This window comes from Cetorhinus maximus, chromosome 17, assembly GCF_964194155.1.
Source record: "Cetorhinus maximus chromosome 17, sCetMax3.hap1.1, whole genome shotgun sequence".
Lineage (NCBI taxonomy): Eukaryota > Metazoa > Chordata > Chondrichthyes > Lamniformes > Cetorhinidae > Cetorhinus > Cetorhinus maximus.
The window spans coordinates 25,073,473-25,097,204 of record NC_135895.1 but is presented as its reverse complement, the minus strand read 5'-3'; the positions used below and the strand labels follow the sequence as shown (position 1 = coordinate 25,097,204).

The 23,732-nt window shown below is 41.7% G+C and overlaps 1 protein-coding gene across 3 annotated transcripts in view; it reads right to left on the bottom strand.

The window, feature by feature from the left end:
* Positions 1-17,894, bottom strand: part of tie1 (tyrosine kinase with immunoglobulin-like and EGF-like domains 1) — a 93,032-nt gene extending 75,138 nt beyond the window's left edge. For 2 of the 3 annotated variants that reach the window (XM_078560852.1, XM_078560854.1), the window contains exon 1: positions 17,414-17,894. In XM_078560852.1, coding sequence (XP_078416978.1) covers positions 17,414-17,462 — 49 coding nt within the window. In that variant the 5' untranslated portion in view covers positions 17,463-17,894. The remainder of the gene's footprint in view (positions 1-17,413) is intronic. The other variant, XM_078560853.1, reaches the window with a different exon arrangement.
* Between the last annotated feature and the right edge of the window lie 5,838 nt (positions 17,895-23,732).

Genomic DNA, 23,732 nt, shown 5'->3' with positions numbered 1-23,732 from the left:
CTTATGTGACGCTTTATCATTTTTCTAAAACACCTATATATCAGGTCACTCAATTCCTTTTGTCTATTTGTTCAACAACATACAGAAGAAAAAAAATCAATAAAATTAATGGACAATGAATGCCCTTTACAAATCCAATGACAGTTGCTGATTAGCCCGTGTCTTTTGAATTGTTCAGTGCTGCTATCTCTTATCGTGGCTTACAGCAGCTTTCCTATTACTGATGTGAGGCTAACTTGCCTATTGTTATCTGCATGATCCCTTTCACTTCTTTTCAACAGGGTGTAATATTTGCCACCACTAGCCCTTCCATGGGCTGCCCAGAGGCTGTTTTTGCTGCCCTGCAACTGCGGGGGGCGCAATCACCACACGTGCCTGGGACATCAGTGCCAGCGATGCTGCAGGTAGCTGCCTGCATCCAAGAACACTGAAATTAAACTTAATGCTAATACAGAAAGTGCAGTTTATTTAAGGCTTAGCTACATATTTAAGGTAGAAGTTTTGGTTATTGAAGTGTTCTGATCTTGCGTATAGAGGCGAGTGAAGCAGTGAACAGGGCAGCCGGGGAGTGGCGATCAAGGTAGCATTATGAAGTGAAGCGGCAAGTGGGGCAGTGAGGGGATGGCAAGCGGGCTGGCGAGCATGGATGTGAGTGAGGCAGCAAGAGAGGCAGTGGGCAAAGCAGCGAGCGGGGCAGCGAGCAGATTGACAGGCAAAAAGCGGCAAGTGGGGTGAGTATTCAACGGGCAACTGACGCACAACGATGATACCAGCAGCACCGCTGTGACAACCTACAGACAGAGTGGGTGCTGTCATCAGCTGCATTTGCTGCCACTGCAACTGCAGGGGGCGCACCCACCACACATGCCTGTGACATTAATGCCAGTGTTGTTGCAGGTAGCTGCTGGCATCAAAGAACACTGAAATTGAACTAAATGTAACACAGAAAGTGCAGATTGTTTAAAACTTACATATACATTTATGGTACAAGTCTTGTTTATTGAAGTGTTCAGATCTTGTGTATAGCAGCAAGTGAAGTGGTGAGTGGGGCAGCAAGGGGGTGGGGAAAAAAGTGGCAAGGGCATGGTGATCAAAGTGGTGAGAAGGGCAGCGAAGGTGGTGAGCATTCAACGGACAATGTACAAATAACAATGACATCAGAGGCACCACACACATGTCTATTCCAGGAACATAAAAAGGACGTCAGCAGCATCGACTTCCTGTTACAGTGCAGTGGCAGAAGATAAATGCTGCACAAATCCTTTGCTACACTTGCTGTTTCTGAAGAACTTTATTCATACCTACTCATGGTCAGGAGTGGCCTACAAACACCTACATGTCAACTTCTTGCTCTTAAGCTCCATTTTAAAAGCAATCCAGCCAGCAGGGGACACGTTTAATGGTTGCTATTCAATGCCTTGGGGACGTGCGTGTGATTGACTCTATGCGGCAACCATCCCATGAAATGCCTTTCCATTGTTTTTGAGACTCTAACACATTTGACTGCCTGAAAGTTGCAGTGTTGGGCGATGAGTTCATTGATTTGTTGCTGGAGCAGTTAGGCAGTGATCAGTGAACGAATGAATGGGCTAAAAGCGAAAAACTGCGGATGCTGGAAATCCAAAACAAAAATAAAAATACCTGGAAAAACTCAGCAGGTCTGGCAGCATCTGCGGAGAGGAACACAGTTAACGTTTCGAGTCCGTATGACTCTTCAACAGAACTAAGTAAAAATAGAAAAGAGGTGAAATATAAGCTGGTTTGGTGGTGGGGGGGGCGGTGGGGGGGGTACAGGTAGAGCTGGATAGAGGGCCAGTGATAGGTGGAGATAGACAAAAGATGTCATAGACAAAAGGACAAAGAGGTGTTGAAGGTGGTGATATTATCTAAGAAATGTGCTAATTAAGGATAGAAAGCAGGACAAGCAAGGTACAGATAGCCCTAGTGGGGGTGGGGTGGGGTGAAGGGAAGGGATCGAAATAGGCTAAAGGATAGAAATAAAACAATGGATGGAAATACATTTAAAAATAATGGAAAAAGGTGGGAAAAGAAAAATCTATATAAATTATTGGAAAAAAAGGGGGGATTGGAAAGGGGGTGGGGATGGAGGAAAGAGTTCATGATCTAAAATTGTGACGAACCTTCCCATGCAACCGCAGAAGGTGCAACACCTGCCCCTTTACTTCCCCTCTCCTCACCATCCAAGGGCCCAAACACTCCTTTCAAGTGACGCAGCATTTCACTTGCACTTCCCTCAATTTAGTCTACTGCATTCGTTGCTCCCAATGCGGTTTCCTCTACATTGGAGAGACCAAACGCAGACTGGGTGACCGCTTTGCAGAACACCTTCGGTCTGTCCGCAAGCATGACCCAGACCTCCCTGTCGCTTGCCATTTCAACACTCCACCCTGCCCACATGTCCGTCCTTGGCCTGCCGCATTGTTCCAGTGAAGCTCAACGCAAACTGGAGGAACAGCACCTCATCTTCCGACTAGGCACATTACAGCCTTCTGGACTGAATATTGAGTTCAACAATTTTAGATCATGAATTCTCTCCTCCATCCCCACCCCCTTTCCGAACCCCCCCCTTTTTTCCAATAATTTATATAGATTTTTCTTTTCCCACCTATTTCCATTATTTTTAAATGTATTTCCATCCATTGTTTTATCTCTACCTGTTAGCCTATTTCGATCCCTTCCCTTCACCCCACCCCACCCCCATTAGGGATATCTGTACCTTGCTTGTCCTGCTTTCTACCCTTAATTAGCACAGTCCTTAGATAATATCACCACCTTCAACACCTTTTTGTCCTTTTGTCTATGACATCTTTTGGCTATCTCCAACTATCACTGGCCCTCTATCCAGCTCTACCCACCTCCCCCCCCCGCCCCCCCCTTTAAACCAGCTTATATTTCACCTCTTTTCTATTTTTACTTAGTTCTGTTGAAGAGTCATACGGACTCGAAACGTTAACTGTGTTCCTCTCCACAGATGCTGCCAGACCTGCTGAGTTTTTCCAGGTAATTTTATTTTTATTTTTGAATGAATGGGCTAATTGTCCCAAACTGTAACCTGTGTCCCATCTCCATTAGCAGCCAGCATGGGACAGCATTTACAGAATATGGACAACAGGCTGCTCTTCTGGTGAGTCTTCCTCCTTTGTATTTTATCTAACAGGACCCAATAAAATATATGTTACAGGTGTGGACCCTTCAGAAGGTGGATCCACACCTGAAAAATGTACTCCTCTATTCACTCCACCAATACTTACTTTTCCATACAAACATATGAAATAGAAGCAGAAGTAAGCCATTGGGCCCCTCAAGCCTGATCCGTCATCTAATAGGATCATGGCTGATCTGTTTGTGTTTCGAGTTCCGCATTCCCATCTTCCACTAATAACCTTCATTCCCTTGCCTAACAAGAATTTATCTACCCCTGCCTTAAAAACATTCAATGACCCAGCATCTACTGTTCTCTAAGGCAGAGAGGTCCAAGGTCGCACAACCCTCTGAGGGAAGAAATTTCTCCTCATCAGCTATGTTCCTTCTGATAGGTCACTTTGCTTGTGAACATGGTTGCACGCCTATCTACCGATGGGTGAGTTGGCTAACAATATACTGCAGATGCAGAGACCAATATAAGATGAAGCACATGCTGTTTATTTACACAAGTAACAGAGCACTAACACAATGTGTGCTTCTCTGACCAGACCCCATTCTAAACTACTGATTAACATTATAGCCCGCAATTGGGTAATATAGTCATGTGGTCAATCTGCTCACATTCTCTTAAAGGTGTATTGCACCTCAGATTACCACATCCCTCCCCCTTTACTCAAAAGTACAATTTACAATCTTTACAGTATAAACTTCACATAAATAAACTATTTACAAATTCAGTCTCTCTGGAGGCTTCTTCAAATGTGTCAAATGTCATAGTTCTATGACTTCGGATGGTTTATCTGAGGCCTCCCTCTCAGGAGCTATCTGTCCACTAGGCTTCCCAGTAGGAACCTGTAAGTTTGTCTCTTCGAATCTCTCAGGCTCAGCTATCCTATAGGTACTTCCAAACCAAGTGGAGTTCCTCCCACATATGGTGTAGACTCCAATGGGAATGCTTTCACCCTCTTTACGGCCCAATCGCATGCACTCCTGCTGCTCCTCTCCTCCAAGTTCAGCAATGAGAAGGTCAACTCTCAGGATGGTTCTCAAAATCAGGATGTTGGGCAAACCTAAATGCAGCAGGGTATGAATTTTGGGGCCTTGTTAATAATTCTGCTTTTTCTTCCTACATGTCTTCTTTTCTTGGGTTTTCTTCCTGGCAGCGCTGACTTAAATCTCGGCTTTCTTTTCAATTTCCCTATTGGCCAGACTAGGCTCAAGTATGGGCTTAATTTGAGTGAACTCAGTGCTTGAGTCTTCCAGCATTTCCTCATCTGTCAGATCCTTTGAAAACTCAGGGGTCTCTATTTTTAAAACTTATTGCCTTTTACGTAGCTGATTCTTCAGTTCTTCCAGTTCTTTTTTATATTTGTTAGTTGTTTCTTGGAAATTAAATATTGCTGTCTTTTCTCGGCTAATTTATTTTTCATCCCGGCCAGAGATATGCTGAAATCTTCCTGTTCTCCCTCATATCTTTTTAGTGGTACAAACTGGGATCTGAGGGAATCTTGCAATATGCGAAAGTCCTTCAGCAGGTTTTCTTTTTCTTTTTGGAGGTTACTAACTTCAACTCAAACTCTGTCCTGAAGCATCAGCTCTATGAGTTCCTTTTGGTGAGTCTTTACATACTCCCTATCCAAACAGTAATGTTTCCTGCTTTTGATTGAGATCTCAGTAGTCTCTCAAGATTAATCTCTCTTAACCAGTTTCTTCCGAGGAGACTCGGTCCTCTGCCTGCTATCACTGTTAGAGGTAGATTAACAGGCTGATTTTCGTACTGTACTGGAACCTTGCATATACCTCTTACTCATATGTCTTCACCAGTGTACGTCTTTAATTTAGCATGTGAATTTTCCAGATTTAGGAGTGGTCTCCTCCATTCAGATATGTGAATGTATGTTCCCCTATAACTGTTGTGGATCTCCCTGTATCCACCTCCACTTGGATGGGTTTTCTATTGACTTCCACTGTCATGTAGATTTGCTCTGCTTCACCCATTTCTAAGTTGTGTAGTGAGTAAATATCTGACTCTGTTTCTTCTGGTTCCTCTATTATGTGGGTTTCACGATTTCTACCTTTTTGTTAAAAACTTTGTCTCAATCTGTCTTTACAATATCGCATAATGTGCCCATTGCGATGGCAGTAGAAACACTCAATTCCTTTAAATTGTCGTTCACTTGCAGGCTGTCTGGTTCCATTTCTGCCATTAATAATGTGGCTTTTCTCTGTTAAACCATTGCTTTTTGTTGGTCTGTTAACATGACGGACGGTGCCATTTTGTGCTCCCTTGATTGCTTCTGTATCCCTGACTGTGCATTCCATTACGAGTGCCAACTCCAGCACCTTGCTGAAGTCTAAATTCGTTTCTGACAACATTTTTTGAATGATGTCTTCATTAATTCCACATACTAATTGGTCTCTTAACATGTCGTTAATCGATGTCCCAAACTCACAGTGCTCTGTTAGTTGTTTCAAAGCTGCTACATAGCACTGTCCCTCCAGGGGCAGAAAATCTCGAATTGAATTTAAATCGCTGCGTTGTTACCGAGAGTTTTGGCTGAAAGTGGTTTTTCACAAGATTTACCAACTCATCAAAGCTCTTGGAATCTGAGGTGTTGGATGCCATTAGACTATGAATTAGGCCGTATGTTTTACTGCCACATGTCGATAAGAGGATCACTCGCCTCTTCTCCTCCCCCGGTATGTAGTTGGCCAAAAAAAACACAAGGCGTTCAATAAAATGTCATTGATGGTCTGATCAAACGGTTCAATACGGTCAAACTGTGGCATACCAGAGGGAGATAACTTCAACGACTATGGTGAGGGCCATACTTACAATCAGCCTGCAAGGTACGGCCCTCACCATAATCGTTGAAAATTCAGTGGAATTTTCGCAGCTTTCCTTGGTGTCATTGACTGGTTGTGTTTTGCCTCACCGCCAGTTGTTATGTTCCTTCTATCAGCTCGCTTTGCTCGTGAACACGGCTGCACGCCTATCTACCAATGGATGAGTTGGCAAACAATATACTACAGATGCAGAGATCAATATAAGATGAAGCACATGCTGTTTATTTACACAAGTAACAGAGCACTAAAACATGTGTGCTTCTCCAACCAGACTGTTCTAAACTACTGATTAACATTGTAGCCCGCGCTACACAGCAATCGGGTAATACAGTCACGTGGTCAATCTGCTCACATTCTTTTAAAGGTGTATTGCACCTCAGATTACCACATCATCTCTGTCCTATAAGGGCGACCCCTAATTTTATAACAGTGCCCCCTAGTTCTGGACTCACCCACAAGAGGAAACATCCTTTTCACATCCACCCTGTCAAGATCATTCAGGATCTTATAAACTTCAATCAAGTCAGCCCTCGCTCTTCTAAACTCTAGTGGAAACAAGTCCAGTCTGTCCAACCTTTCCTCATAAGACAACACACTCATTCCAGGTATCAATCCAGTAAACCTCCTCTGAACTGCCTCTAACGCATTTACATCCTTTCTTAAATAAGAAGATCAAAACTGCACACAGTATTCAACATGCGATCTCACCAACACCCTGTATAAGTGAAGCATAACATCCTTACTTTAATGTGCAGTTCCTCTCGTAATAAAGGATAACATTCCATTAGCCTTCTTGATTACTTGCTGTACCTCCATACTAACTTTTGTGACTCGTGCACGAGAACACCTTCTGCACCTGGGAATTCTGCAATCATTCTCCGTTTAAGTAATGCTTTGCTTTTTTATTCTTCCTGCCAAAGTGGATAACTTCACATTTTCCCACATCACACTCCATCTGCCAGATTTTTGCCCACTCACTCAACTTATCTATATCCGTCTGCAAACTCCTTATGTCTTCTTGACAACATAATTTCCTACCAATCTTTGTGTTGTCGCAAATTTAGCTTCCATACCTTTGCTCCCCTCACCTAAGCCATTGATATAAATTGTAAAAAGTTGAGACCACAGCACAGACCCTTGCGGGACTCCACTTGTCACATCCTGCTAATCAGACAAAGACCCATTTATGCATACTCTCTGTTTCTGCCAACCAGCCAATCTTCTATCCAGGCTAATAGGCTATTCCATATACTATGAGCTTTTATTTTCCACAATAACCTTATCAGGTACTTTCTGGACATCCAAGAAAAGTATGTCTCCAGGGTCCCTTCTATCCACTCCATTGCACATGTTACTCCTTCAAAAAACTCTAATAAATTGGTTAAGCATGATTTCCCTTTCATAAAACCAAGCTGACTCTTCCCGATTACCTTGGGCTTTTCTAAGTGCCCAGCTGTAACCTCTTTATTGATTGACTCGAACATCTTCCCCATGACAGACTCCAAGCTAACTGGCCTACAGTTTCCTGTTTTCCGTTTCCCTCCCGTCTTGAATAGAGGGGTTATATTTGCTACTTTCCAGTCTGATGGAACATTTCCAGAATCTAGGGAATTCTGGAAAATTAACACCAATGCATCTACTACCGCATTAGCCACCTCTTTTAAGACTGTAGGGTGAAGTCCATGTGGATCTGAAGACTTATCAGCCCGCAACTCCATCAGTTTGCTTAGTACCACTTCCCTACTGATTGTAATTTCACCAAGGCCAGGATTTTTACCTCGTCGGGCAAGTGCGCACCCGACCCAAACGAGTATAAAATGACACGTGATGGCGCTAGCTGAGCATCCTGACATCATTGCGCACTTGTGCAATATTTCGGTCAGCGGGTGCACACGGGAGTCGGCAGTGCGCCCGCTGACAACTAACAGGCTATTAAGGCCATTAAAGTACCACCCTCCTTCCCTCAGGCCACACAGGCAGTGCTGAGCGCTGCAGCACGCATTTCACCTTGGGTGGGCCTTAACCAGCCCACCAGCGTGAAATCATGGTCGCAGCCTGATCGCGGGTGGCGGTCGGCTTCCCGACCGCTCCTGCTCGCTCCTGCCAAGCCCGCCTGCCAAAGGCAAAATTCTGCCTCAAGTTTCAGTCTCCACTTCATCTCCTGATTTACAGCTACTACTGGAATTTTTTTGCATCCCCTATAGTGAAGACAGAAGCAAAATATTTGTTCATTTCATCTGCCATTTCCTTATTATCTACTATTAACTCCCCGTTGTCACTCTCTAGAGGACCAACACTCACTTTACCTACTCTTTTTCTGTTTAAACACCTTTAGAAACTCTTGCTATCCATTCTTACATTTCTAGCTAGCTTCCTCTCATACTCTAATTTCCTTCTCCTGATTAACCTTGCAGTCATTCTCTACTGTTCTTTATATTCTGACCAATCATCTGACCTGCCACTCATTTTTGCGCAGTTCTTTGCTTTTTCCTTAAATTTGATGCTTTCCCTAACTTCTTTAGTTAACCATGGATGGTGGGTCCTCCCTTTAGAATTTTTATTTACAGTAGGAATATACTGGGGAGGTGGTGGCGTAGTGGTATTGTCACTGGACTGGTAATCAAAGACCCACGGTAATGCTCTGGTGACCCAGGACCATGAAACCATTGTCAATTGTTGTAAAAACCCATCTGGTTCAATAACGTCCTTTAGGGAAGGAAATCTGCCATCCTTACCTGGTTTAGCCTAAATGTGACTTCTGACCCACAGCCATGTAGTTGATTCTTAAAAAATGCCCTCTGAAATGGCTTAGCAAGCCACCCTGTTCTCAAGGGCAATTAGGGATGAGCAATAAATGCTGGCCTAGGTAGCGACACCCTCATTCCATGAACAAATAAAATTTTTAAAAAACTTATTCTGAGTATTCTGAAATATCCCCTTAAACGTTTGCCATTGCTTCTCTATTGATCTATCCCCTAGCCTAATATCCCAGTTCACTTCAGCTAGCTCAGCTTTCGTGAACATATAGTTGCCCTTATCTGAGTTTAAAATACTAGTTTTAGGCCCACACTTCTCCCTTTCAAACTGGATGTAAAATTCAATCATATTGTAGTCACTGCTACCTAGTGGTGCCTTTACTCTGAGGTCATTAATTAATCCTGTCACATTACACAACTCCAAGTCTAATATAACCTGCTCTTGGTTGATTCCAGAAACTATCTCGAAAACATTCTATGAACTCCTCATCTGGGCTACTACTGCCAATTGAATTTATCCAGTTTATGTATGGATTAAAGCCACCCATGAGTACTGCCATCCCTTTATCACAAGCACTCAATATTTCTTCTTGTATACTTTGTCCTACATTGTGGTTACTGTTAGGGGCCCTGTAGACCACTCCCAGTGGTGACTTATTTCCCCTGCGATTCCTCATCTCCACCTAAACCGATTCTACATCCTGATCTCCTGGACCAAGGCCATCTCTAACCATTGAACAAATGGCATCCTTGATTAACAGTGCTACCCCTCTACCTTTAACTAGCTTCCTATTTTTCTTGAAGGTCATATACACCTCAATATTTAGGACCCAATCCCTATCATCACTACTATTACTATTTTCCACTCTTACCTTGTCTCTATTCTTTGATACACCACATCTTTCTACAGTTGATCTTTTGCCCCCTCTATTTAGTTTAGTTCCAACATTCTCTGTTTTTGTTTCAGATTTCCAGCAGTTGCAGTGGAGATAGAGGAGGAGAAATTTAGTTCCCCTGCACCACTTCTAACTGCCTGCGCAGCCTGTGGCACTGCCTGAGGCATTGCCTGACACGGGGAATCGATGTGATTCTGCACAGCAAAGCTATGTGAATAAATTTCTCCCCCACAAAATGGCAATGGCTGACAGGAAGATTTTTAACATATATATATAAATTCCAGTAAGATTTTTAATAGGTTAAACATAAACAAGTGTAAGATTTTTAATAGGATAAATATAAACAAGTTAAAATTTTTGATGTATTCCATATAACAACAAACTGCATTTATGCAGCATCTTTCATGTCATAAAATGACCCAAGACGCCCTTGGATTATAATCAGCAAAATAAATAAAGAAGGAGACATTAGAGTAGGTTACCAAAAGCTTGTCAGAGAGGTAGGTTTTGAGAAGCGCCAAAAGAGGAGAGAGAGGTGGCGAAGGGCACAGTTTAGCCGACCAAATTGCAGAGCTTACGGTGTAGACTATTGAAGGCATGGGGCTGAATTTTGCCGTCGGCGAACAGGGGGCGGGGCCTGCTCGCCGACACGCAAAATGACGCGGGATGACGTTGAGGGGAACCCCCGACATCATCCCGGCCCATTTAAATATTCAGGAAGGCGGGGGCACAGCAAAATCATTATTTTTTCTATTTTTAATGTTTGTACAAGCGTAAGCGATTTCCCTGATCTCACTTAGCCTCAGGGAGATGTGCGCTCTTTCGTGTGCATGCGCGAAAGAGCGCACTCTCGCATTTGGGGAATCCCCCCCCACCGCCCGCACAGGAAGCGCACTTAAAATGGCAGCGGGGCCCGCTTCTCCGGCGGGGATCGGCTCCCCGCCTGCCGGAGATTGGGTCGGGCCCGCCTGCCTGGTGGGCCCATGATCACCAATGGAGGGGTGAAGGAAATCAGGAATGCACAAGAGGCTAGAATTGGAGGTAGACATGGTTCTTGGAGGATCGTTAATATAAATTCTTGGAGGTAGAAAGAAACAGGTATATGGTATATATGTTCTATATAGATATAAATATACATTATATTTAATATACTACATCCAGATATAAACACACTAATGACGTTCCCATAGTATTTCATATGGAGATTCAAGAACAAATATTGTCTTCAGATGAAGCAAAATTAGGAGAACGCATACATTCTGTTCTTATTTTGTATAATTCCTTGATTTTGTATGATTTAAAAGGTTTTTTAGAAAGTACCAAACCTTAAAGTAATTTGACAAGCAGGGAAGTCGAGTTAAAATAAAAAGAAAGTACTGGAAAAATTCAGCAGCCCCTCTTCAGGACTGAAGAGGGGCCTAATTGGACTTGAAACGTTAATTCTGCTCAGAATTTTCCAGCCCCTGAATTCTCCGGTCCCGCCGATGTGAATGGAGATTTCAATGGCTTTCCAGCCCAGCCGCTGGGGTGGGGGAGGGGGTGGGGAGAAGGGTGGCTGGAAAATTCCGGCCTCTGTTTTTGTCTCTCCACAGTTGTTGCCAGACCTGCTGAGTTTTTCCAGCATTTTCTTTTTATTTCAGATTTCCAGCAACCTCAGTATTTTGCTTTGAATGTAGAGAAGTAGTTGGAGCTTAGGTGCTTCTCTGCAGCACAGGCTGAGAGGCTGGAAGATACAAAGCTTGAGACATTTCAGCCCCACCACAGACCAAAGATTGTAATTACAGCATGGTAATTTTATGCAGATATTTTCAGTCAATAACAGCCAAGAAGTAAAGTTTTTGTGGACTGGAAGTGAACACAGACAAGGGATACACACAAAATGTATACTCTCAGATCTACCATGGTATTTTCCATGGTGAATCAAAAGATATGGGGTTTGAAATTGGCCCTCTTTGGGAATGTTTTCCACCCAGAAAACAGGCACAAAAGTGACCTAATTCACAGGGCTATACCCTGCACTCTAAGGATGACTGAAATACATCCAACACTATATTGTCCTTGGCTAATTTTCAGGCATTCAAGGCAACTGCCTTCAACAGGCACTCGGCACCTTGCATACGTTAATGAGGGCTTAACATCTATTAATGAGGCATGGGGTTATGGCAATGCGCTTGGCAGGACGGTGTGTGCATTTGGGTTTGATGTTAATTGGGAGGTGCTGGGGTCTGTCAGTATTGTGTTGGAGAGGGAAGAGTTTTCAGGTTGTAGGAAAGAGTGAAAAAGATGGGCCCTCAAGGTAAGAGACAATAACAGGCTGTAAAGAAAGACACAGAATGGGACAGGAGCAACAAATGAAGGAAGGCCTGATCATCCTGACCAGGGGTCGAGAGCAGGAAGGAGAAGCGTGAAGGTGAATGAATGTCATAAGCCTTCAATTCCCCTCTGGTGTCCATTTAGATGACCCTTGTCACTTAAAACATCTGAAGTTTAAAAAGCAGAAGCTTAATGGGAAAGCCATTAATGATCTTACGCCTGCATTACAAAAGCCCCGGCCCTGGCCCTAGCCACAAACAGCTTTTGAATTGCAGAGAATCTAGGTGGATTTCCCTCAACTTTGGTGAAGTCCCTTGCTACTTAAATTGGTAGCTCTTGAAATACCAAGGACTACCCAAAGCCTTTAAGAATCCATTTATGAAATTCTGCTTCCACATTTCAAAAGCTGGTTTCTAGTTATGGTAGGGTTGCCAACTGTGGTTAAATGGAGGTTTCATCACATGATTTGCCCACATGCTCCAGTCATTAGTCGGCCAACACATCCATCCTTGTGATGTGCTACCTTTCTTATGCCAACTGGAAAGCAAAAAGACTCATTACCCAATTGGATGATGCTTCACTATCAGCCAAACCGCTTTTTTTAAAGCCCATTTTCAATGTTTTTATATCTGGTAAAGAGAAATGTTCAAAGAAAATGACAAAAAATAAATGTTTTTTTAACGTCCCAATAATTTTTCTCCAGGGTTGCACACAACCGTCCTGGAGATTGATCTTTAATTCCTGGAGACCCCAGGCCAATCCTGGAGGGTTGTCAACCCTAAGTTGGAGTCAAGAACAGAGCCTTTCAAGTGCAGGGTTCAAAGGGCTGCCAGTGGCACTTGTGTGTGGTCAGGGGATTGAGGACTAAGGGGAGCAATTAGGGAAGTGGGGAAAAACGCCTGGTCTGACAGACTTGGGAACTGTGTCATGAGAGGCCATATAACATGAACCCCCTCCAGCCAATCAGAGTTAACTATCAGGAAAGATTGGCACCTAACGGTTGTTTAGTTCGGCAGTTCAGCACAAGAGACTAAGCGAAAATCATTTAACACCTCAACTGAAATCAAAAAGAAATTCAATTCAATTCAAAGGTGTGTTGGAATTAACAGGACGGTGTAAAAAAGCCTGATAGGAATTGTCCCACGGGAAGAAAATGTTACACTGACAAGGAATGTGTGCAAATGGAAGGCTTTTATTAAAATAGATATATAATATATAGGTTTTTATAAGATTTTAGAAAAGAAAAATTATGAGCAACTCAATGCATTAGATAAGAAAAATTAACTCTCATTTCATGCATCTTTCTGATGCCTTTTATCTTTTAACTTCTCATGAATAATTGCAATTCTACACTGAGCTACAATTTCTTGCATTTAACAGTATTTTATTGCACACACAGCAAAACATTTATTACATTTTTAAAGTGCAATCTAGTTTGCGTCATCTGTCTTTGTCGACTCTTTATCAGGCAGATATTACAATGGTTGAAGTTTTGGAACATTTTAACTCTTTTGTGGAAATAATGATCTGAATGCAGTGGAATTAACTTCTGGACACATAACATAACCAAAGACACGGGTATTAAACTTGCAACTGTACTATAATCATTGAATCATAGAAGGATACCGCATAGAAGGAGGCCATTCAGCCCATCATGCCTGTGCTGGCTCTTTGGTAGAGCTATCCAGTTAGTCCGACTCCACTCTTCTTTCCCCTTAGCCCTGAAATTTACTTCCCTTTAAGTATTTATCCAATTCTCAATTGAATGTTGCTATTGAATCTGCTTCCACCACCCTTTCAGACAGTGTATTTCAGATCATAACAACTTGTTGTGTTTAATTGTTTCCTCATATCACCTCACATCAATTGCTACATATGTGAGTGTATTGAGATGTAATGACTGCGTGGAATGCATGCCAAGCTGGTGATCTCCAGCTATAATCCCATCATTTTTGGCCAGATCATTTGGGAAACACCACATTTGGGCAGAGCAGAAGAATTCAGGCACTAGTATTGGCAGAGATACCCTTCTGGGTACTAAGTGAAACGTCGGGATCCAACCTATAGTTGGGTTTTCCAAGGTCAGATGTTAACATAGTGATCTAGCAGTGGAGAAATCCTGATTTGAGGGCATTGATACTGATATAAACTTGACAGTTTGAATGAAACATCAGTTGTGGTAATTAGCTGTAAAAATGGAGTTAGGTTCAGCCTGGCCTGTATCTGTAAGGCCTCTGTTCCAGTATTTCTCATGGGAAGGTTTAATTAGGCAAATTGTTAACTGTTCAGATCAATTGTGAATTTGTGGCTTCAGGTGAGGAGAAGCCAACATAAAATGAGTAAGCTTTCTTTCCTTTATTAAAATTATTTTGCAACAACAAAATATTATATTTTGAAGCATGATACTTGGAAATGTGACAGACATGTGCTTGATTAAAGGCATAACTAAACATATTCATGGAGAAGTACCTAAAAGTGTATTTGCTCAGTAACTGGTACAAACAATCTATTTTTTGAGAATATATCTGGTAGACAAAATCAGGACAATTTTTGAGTTTAATTATAATGGAGCTGGACTCACGATGAATATTACATTTAGTTAGGGGGTGATGGTGTTTAAATCCTTAAGTTATATGGTGGTTATGAGCTGAAAATCCACCAACAAATAAATTTTTGTGCCTTCAGCATTCAAGTAACTTTCAAAAACACCAACTTCTGACACTGCTTTTTAAACAGGGCACATTACTCATGAGTTTGCTAACTAGCTTCATCAACATGTTTTTTATCTATGGTTTGGTATTTTTTCTCCTTTTCCCACAGAGAATGTGCCAGGGTTCATTACTGGCCAATAGTGGAGCCATAACCTAGTCACAATGCTTGTGATATTGCCTTAATATATTTCCATTCATTCAACTCCGTAACCCTTGGAGCAAAATACTCACTTATCAGTTTGACTGTGAAGCAATCAAAGGGCAGCTTTTCTTTTATTCTTTCACAGGACATGGGTGTTGCAGGCTAGGCCAGCATTTTTTATTACCCTTGAGAAGGTGGTTGTGAGCTGCCTTTTTGAACCGCTGCAGTCTATGTGGTGCAGGTACACCCACAGTGTTTAATGTTCTTAAGGCCTTAACAAGCCAAGATAAGGACTTTATTACTCACCTATCACTGATATTCAGTGACCTATTTTTGCACAGTAGGAATAGTTTGTTAATGGTTTTTACATAAATTCTATTCCTTTTTAATGTAGAACTTTTCCACAACAACTTACATTCATCTACTACCCTCAACACTGAATTTTTTCCCACTTGGATATGATCCTTGCATGTGAACCAATGCTCAGTTGGTAGCACTTCTGACTCTGTAGGTTGAAGTCCAATTCCATAGACTTCAGCACAAAGATCTGGGTTGACAGTCCGATGTAGTAGTGAGGGAGTGCTGCACTGTTGGAGGTGCTGCCTTTCAGCTGAGATGTTGAGCTGAGGCCCTCTCGGCTTTCTAAGGTGGACATAAAAGATCCCATGGAAATATTTGAAGAAGAGTAAGGGAGTTGTCCCCACTGTCCTGACAAATATTTCCCACTCAATCAACATAATTAAAAATAGGTTATTTGGTCATGCTGTTTGTGGGAGTTTGCTGTGCACAAATTGGCTCCTGTGTTTCCTACATTATATCAGTGACTACATTTCAAGAGTACTTCATTGGTCATAAAGAGCTTTGCAATCTCCTGAGGTCATGAAAGCTGCTATATAAATGCAAACCTTTTTTTTATAAATTAAGGGTTATCTTTTTTTTCTAAGATCCCATCTATCCCTGACCTTCTATTGTGCTCCACCTGCTCCCCCTCCCCTTAAACAGTATAAAATCCATCACATTTCTATTTCTCTTTAGCTCTGAGGAAGTCATATGGACTCAAAACGTTTAACTCTGTTTCTCTCCACAGATGCTGTCAGACCTTCCAGATAGATGGGAACACCTGGAAGTTCCCCTCCAAGTCACTCACCACCCTGACTTGGAAATACATCGCCGTTCCTTCACTGTCACTGGGTCAAAATCCTGGAACTCCCTCCCTAACAGTATTATGGATGTACCTACACCACATGGACTGCAGCGGATTCAAAAAGGTAGCTCACTACCACCTTCTCAAGGGCAACTAAGGATGGGCATTAAATGCTGGCCCAGCCAGCGAAGCCCACATCTCATGAATGAATTATAAAAAGACCTGCTGAGTATTTCCAGAATTTTCTGTTTCTTTCTGAATGATCTAACTCTTCCTAATTCCAAACTTTCGGTCTGGACTCTTCTTATGCGCTTCCTCTGAACACATATTCAAATGAACCATTTCCGAATTTGTTACTGCTTCCTCGTTTATTTCCTCCAATAGGAACTTTAGTCAGTTTTGCTAAGCATCTGCTACCCAAATCAGCAGCAAATTGGTGATCAAAATAGTTAAACTGCACAACTAGCATAGACATTGGTCATGCTTCATTGAATCAGTACGGACAAGGGGTAAATATCACAGAGGTGACAGTGGTAATGTCACTGGGCTAGTATTCCAGAGGCCCAAGTTAATGCTCTGGGGGTAGGTGTTCAAACCCCATCATAGCTGTTAGTAGAATTTAAATTCAATTAATTTTAGAAATGGTGACCATGAAACTAACGTCAATTGTTGTCAAAGTTAATGAATGCCCTTTGGGGAAGGAAATCTGCCATCCTTACCTGGTCTACACGTTAACTCCGGATCCACAGTAATGTGGTTGACTCTTAACTGCCTAGTAAGCCTCTTGCAAGCGACGCCCACGTCCCATGAAAGAATTAAAAACATAACTCAGTTGTGGGGGGAGCGGGGGATGTAAAAAAAATGTTCACACGCTGTCGCTCCATGTTGCACATGTACCAGTGAGGCTGCAGTATCAAGGCTTTTTCCTACAGGCGGAGCATTGCTCTGTGGGCGTCTGCAAACAGGCTAAAGAAATTGCACAGTCTAAAATTCTTTTCATTGCAAAACTAATGTTTGGGGAGGGGAGGGGGAACTCGCATAGTTTGTACCTTTTCTTTTGCCCCAGACGAAATACTTATGAATAGAGTCTCTCTTACACCTTGCTCCTTCAGTTTTCTGTAGCTGTAATCTCTAGCGGTGATCCAGGAGCTAATCTCTCCGGGTTTGGGGGGAGTGGGGGCTCAGTACTGAACCTGTTGGAATAGTTTAATCCCCAAATTGGAAGAGTATTATCCAAACCACTCAGCCACCTGTTTGAGGGAAGATTGGGCAGGGGAGGGGGGGGGGGGGGGTGGATTAGACATGTACAATATTTCAACCATTTTTTAATAATAATACAAAACCTGAATTCAAAATCAGGCAAAAATGAAGCATAAACGTCTGTTGCCTTAAACAAATAAACAAACGAGATTTTCTTATAATAAGTGATTTGAGCTTACCTGTGATATGAAAAAGAAACACCAACCAATACAGCTGGAACAAAATCATGTTTTTCCTTATAAAATGTTGCGAGAAAATCCAGAGGTTTGGAAACGTTGCAAAATCCTGGAGTTCCCACGCAGACTTTGCCGCGAACTCTTACTGAATCTTTTCTCCCTGCCCTCAAATATCTCGCTTTGAGGCAATCCCTTTAGTGAAGTCGATTAAAAGTCATCCCTTTCAGGCAGATTTCCTTGGAACTAAGACCAATTTCCATCTTCTCTTGGGAATCTTCCTTCTCCCTTTTCTCCTCGCCGAGTTTCTGGACTGAGAAAGCAAAGAAGGAAAAGCGTCACTTGTGCTGAGAGGAGCACAGTGATTCATGACTACAAGAGACTGCACCAGGCTGCACTACTCTCCCCACATCATTCCCGCCCGGAACATTACTAAAACAACAGCCATCTCTGGGACTCTGACACCCCTCCCAAAATATCATTTCACCCCTGAATCATTGCTCAACTAAAATAAGACAATTCTCTAACATCCCACCCCGCCTAGAATTATTATTGGTCTATTAATAACACGAAGAATGTTGCTTTAAACGCCTGACAAGAATTAAAGGGTTAAAAACAAAAAAACTGCGGGATGCTGGAAATCCAAAACAAAGGGTGTTGAGTTGGTTGAAGCCCACTCCTCTAGTGCACTGGGTATGATTTGCCCCAGCGTTAGGGCAAATCATTCATTGAGCATATTCTGCCTGATTCCCAGATATTTTTTGTTTGTGCAAAAATTGAGGCTCTTAAACAAAAATTGTACTGCCTTGGGGCAGATTTTCAACTTCCCGCTCAGGCGTAAAGCGGGCGTTGCTGACCCGCCGGCTGTTGCACAGAAACTGGCCAATTTAAAATTTTACACCCATTTGTAAAGGAAAATCTACCTCACTACAGATTCATAGGATTCATGGCAGGATGTTGTGCCTATTCAAAAGCTCTTGCTACATTTATTGTGGAATCTCTCTTCTCAATGTCTCCTCATGGAAAATCCTATGAAAGCTCCTGCCCCTGGTCAAGCAAACCTTTAGAATATCAATTGGTCTCCAGTGTTTGATATTAGAATATTGCTTTCTACAGATGCTATTTCTTTCATTTCAATAGCACCTGGACTATTGAACCAGAATATTCAATGGTTTGGTTATCACTATCCATGTTCATCCTTATAACCATCAGTCCCTTTCGTAATTAGATACTTGGATTAATTAGTACATTTATGGCATTGCACAGTGAATCAGCACCAAAACAGACCATCAAGTCTGTGACAGAGTTTTTCTTTGCATAAACCATCTGTTTTAATCCCAGTCTCCTACTTGCTCCCATCCTGTTCAAACAACCACCATTTGCCCTTTTAAAATAATTTATGGACTCTGTATCAACAATATTCTCACATTCCTCTATGTAAAGATTTTAGTTCTAATTTTTCCCTTGAAGTAGTTTTGCGGTTATTTTAACTCTATGCCCAGCCATTGCCGCCTTGATGACCAGTGGAAACAATGTGGAACTTATTTCTCTATCATAACTCAGCAAAAGCTTGAATCACAGAATCATAGAATGGTTACAGCACAGAAGGAGACCATTCAGTCCATTGTGTCCATGCCAGCTGTGCAAAAGCACCTCACCAATCTCACTCTCCTGCCTTTTCCCTGTAGCCCTGCAATTTTTTCTCTTCAAATACTTGTCCAATTCTCTTTTGAAAGCCAAATTTGAATCTGCCTCTACCAAACTATAAGGCAATGCATCCCAGATCCTAACAACTTGCTGTGTAAAAAGGTTTCCTCATATTGCCATTGCTTCTTTTGCCAATCACCTTAATTTGGTGTCCTCTTGTTCTTGATCCATCTGCCAACTGGTACGGCTTCTCCTCATCTATTCTCTCCAGACCCCTCATGACTTTGAACACCCCAATCAAATCTCCTCTTAATCTTCTCTTTAAGTAGAACAACCCCAACTTCTCCAAACTATTTGCAAAATTGCAGTTCCTCATTCCTGGAACAATTCTTGTGAATCTTCATTGCAGCCTTTCTAATGACTTCACATGCTTCTTAAAGAATTGGATACAATACTCCAGTTGAGGTCAAACCAATATTTTATACAAGCTTAACATAATTTCCTTGCTTATGTGCTGCATGCCCCTATTTATAAAGACCAGGGTCTGGCACACTTTATAATTACTTTTTCAACCTCCTCTGCCACCTTCAGTGATTTGTGCACATATACTTTCTGCTCCTACACCCTCTTTTTATTTTTGAAGATTTCTATCAGGTCACCCCTTCCCAGTCCCAGTGGACAAAACCCTAACTTCTCAAGTTTCTCTTTCGTGAAAGGATTTAGGAAGGGCACAACCAGGATGATTGAGGGATGGGCAGTAGTGTGGTGTTGGGTAATGAGGAATATTTATGTAAATTGGCCATGTTCTCATTAGGAAGGGAGAGGTGATATGATTTCTGCTTTTTGGGATTCAAAAGGGACCTAGATAATGTTGACCATGACAAGCTGTTTCAAAGCGTCCAGAACAATAGAGCCATAAGTCATGTTCAACACTTGAAAATTAATCTGGAGAAACACATATTTTTGTGAATGAGTGTGCAGTGGTGAAACAGGCTCCTTAAAGATGGTATTTCTTAATTGAAATGCAAATTCAATAAGTTTCTTTTGGAATAAATATTTTGGGGTATAGTATCTGGGTCATTTTGAGGCATAACAGGTCAGCTAGCTTAACATCACTCATTGGCAAAGTGTGGAATCTATTATTAAGGAAGTCTTAACAATGCATTTAGAAAAGAGTAGTATGATTAGAACAAGTCAACATGGTTTTATGAAAGGGAAATCTTGCTTGGAAAATTTATTAGAGTTGTTTGAGGATGCAACTAGCAAGGTAGATAAAAGGGAGCCAGTAGGTGTAGTATACTTGGATTTCCAAAAGGCATTCATTAAGGTGCCACACAAAAGGTTCATACACAAGGCAAGGGCTCATGGTGTTGTGGATGATATGCTATCATGGTTAGAGGATTGGTTCACAGACAGGAAGGGGAGGGTAGGGATAAGTGGGGCATTTTAAAGTTGGCAGGCTGTGACTAGTGGAGTGCCACAGGTAACAGTGCTGGGGCATCAGCTATTTACAATCCATATTAATGACTTAGACAAAGAGACAGAGCATTATATCTGAATTTGTTGATGATACAAAGATAGGTGGGAATGCAAGCTGTGAGGAGAACACAAAGAGGCTGCAAAGAAATATAGACATCTTAAGTGGATGGGCAACATTGTGGCATATGGAGTATAATATGAGGAAATGTGAAGTTATTCACTTTCATGGTAAAAATAAAAAAAAGTAGAATATTTTTTTAAAAGGTGTAGAACTTGTAACTGTTGATGTTCAGAGAGATTTTGGTGTACTCACACAAGGAACACAGAAAGTTAGCAGACAGGTACAGCAACTAATTAAAAAGGCAAATGGCATGTTGGCCTTTATTACAGGGGGTTAGAGAACAAGAATAAAGAAGTCTTTCTACAGTTGTACAGGGCTTTGGTGACATCACACTTGGTATACTGTGTTCAGATTTGGTCTCCATATTTAATGAAGGATGTATTCGTAGTTGAGACAGTACAGCGAAGGTTCACTAAATTGGTCCCTGAGACGAGAGGGATATCTATGATGAGAAGCTGAGTAAATTGAGGCAGTATTCTCTGGAGTTTAGAAGAATGAGATGTAATCTCATTGAAACATTCTAGTTTCTGAAGGCGCTTGACAGGGTAGATACTGAGATGTTGTTTCCCCTGAATGGGGAATCTAGAACAAGGGGCATTGACTCAGGATAAGGGTCTGATCATTTAGGACACTGACGAGGAGAAATTTCTTCACTCAAAGGATTGAGAAACTTTGGAATTCTCTACTCCAAAGGATGGCTCCAGCATTTAACGTATTTAAGGCTGGGATAGACAGTTTTTTGTCTTTCGGGGAATTAAGGGGTATGGGAAATGGGCAGCAAAGGGGAGTTGAAGCCCAAGATCAGCCATGATCATATTGAATGGTGGAGCAGCCTCAATGGGCCGTATGGTCTTCTCCTGCTCCTATTTCTTATGTTCTTATCATTATAGGTTCAATTAAGCACATTGGCATAATAATTTTTCATGCAGCCTACACAACTTTATCATTTGAGTAACAGAATGGCATAGCATTCTCTACCTGTTGCTTCAAGGTTGGATGGGGAAGGAGTAGATTAAATGCTCCTGTGACTCCTTTGCATCCCTCTCAACGAAGCTGTTTTTTGGTGCAGTTCATTCTGTCATTTATAGCAGACAGCTTTAACCCTTACAGTTCCAGGGAATTTCAATCATGCTGTTCTCAACATGTTTTAAGGTTGTTGTCTTAAACAGCATGACATGGAACCAAACAGTACATTAACATAGTGATGATCACATCTGTTAATAGCAGCATAGCCTGTGGTACAGGGTGTATGAATTTCCAGATTGTGAAGAAGCAGTGACGACTGGCGCTGACTGTGGAAAAGATTCATTTTGTTAGTAGTATCTCAGTGCACAGGAAGGGTTTTGCACAGGAAATAGTCACAGAAACAGCTCACGCTGACTAATAATCTTAACCAGCATTGGAGCTGGCCCTGTGGAAGGAAGTCTGAACTCGACAGGGGTCTTTGGGTTTGGTGGGTTAGCACTACCGGTGACTGGGACAGAGGAAGTACGGCACTAATGCTGAGTGAACAGAAAGATATCCAATCTGTCGACATTTAATTTGTTACTTTTAGCAGCATGCTTTTTATTACAGCTACTGAAATTATTGCCATTTCACTTCCTACAAAGCCTGATCCAGGGAAAGAAAGGACAAAGCTGTAAATCTGAAATTAAAAACAAAAAGTGCTGGAAGCACAAAGAGGTTAGTTTACAACTTAAAGAGATGGATAAATGGGACCCTTTATAAGAATTTAAGAAGAGTGGCTGTGGAAATATCAACTTGTCTATCTCTGCCAGATGTTGACTGACCTGCTTTGCATTTCCCACATTTTCTGTTTTTATTTGTTGAAGAATGAGACTTAATTTTATTTACATGTTTAATCCCATAACTTCTTATTATCAGTTTAGCAGGAATCCCTAAACACCTCTTCGTAATTGCCAAATAGATTAAAAACTATTGACTTATTTGCAAAATATCAATTAATCTAATATCATTGTCCTTTCAGAGTAAAATGAAACACCCAGTGTCATCTGCATTTGGATGAATTCTCAATTGAATTGTGATTTTAATGCGAACCAATTTGAAATTGAAATACTACACGGCAACAACAGAAGAAAATAATTTCCATATACAAAGCACGTCTTGATGTCAGTTCAGCCAAATAAAGGAGCCATATGGCCAAAGATCAGGACAGCAAAGCTTTTCAAGTTAAGGAAAAAAACTAACACTTAAACCTGCAGATAATCTGTTTTTGGGATGCTGGTAGAGGGATAAATATCGGACGGGACACCTCCTCGGCTCTGCAAAATAGCGCTGTGAGGTTTTCTTTTATGCCTGTCTCTGTAAACCTTTCATCCGAAAGATGGCACCTCCAAAAGTACAACAGTGATCAGCTCAAAAGCATTTTTATCATTTCAGTGGAGCCTGCAGATTGGAGAATCGATCGGGACGGTGTGGTCTCATATACAATGGGGCTTAAGTGTATTGTGACGTGTTTTGCAATATTGTAACAATCATCTTCCAAAACAATTATTTCAACAGCTTCAGAACATGAATTCTCTCCTCCATCTTCACCCCTCTTATTTCTCTTTTTTCAAAATTCACTTTTTTATCCACTTATTTTTATTTTTATTCATTTATTCATTGTCTTATCCTCTTTTTTACCCCCCCATTTATCCCATTTTCGATCCTGTTTTCCCCATCGCCGCCCCCTCCCCCCACCCCACCCGCACTAAGGCCATCTGTTACTTGCTCATATTGGTCTTTTCAGAGTGCTTATCCTTGTTCTGCTATTACCACATTCTACTTTCTTACCTTAATGCTACTATCAGCAGCTATTTAGACTTTACCATTACCATTAACGCTCCCTTTGTCCTTTCGTTCATGACATCTTTGTCAATCCCTCCCTTGCCCCCACCTATTGCTGGCCTTCTATCCAGCTCCACCTGCTCCACCCCCACCCCCCACCCCGGAAACAGTATAAATTTAATCACATTTCTACTTCTCTGTAGCTCTGAAGAAGGGTCATACAGACTCAAAATGTCAACCCTTGTTTTTCTCTCCACAGATGCTGTCAGACCCGCTGAGTTTTTCCAA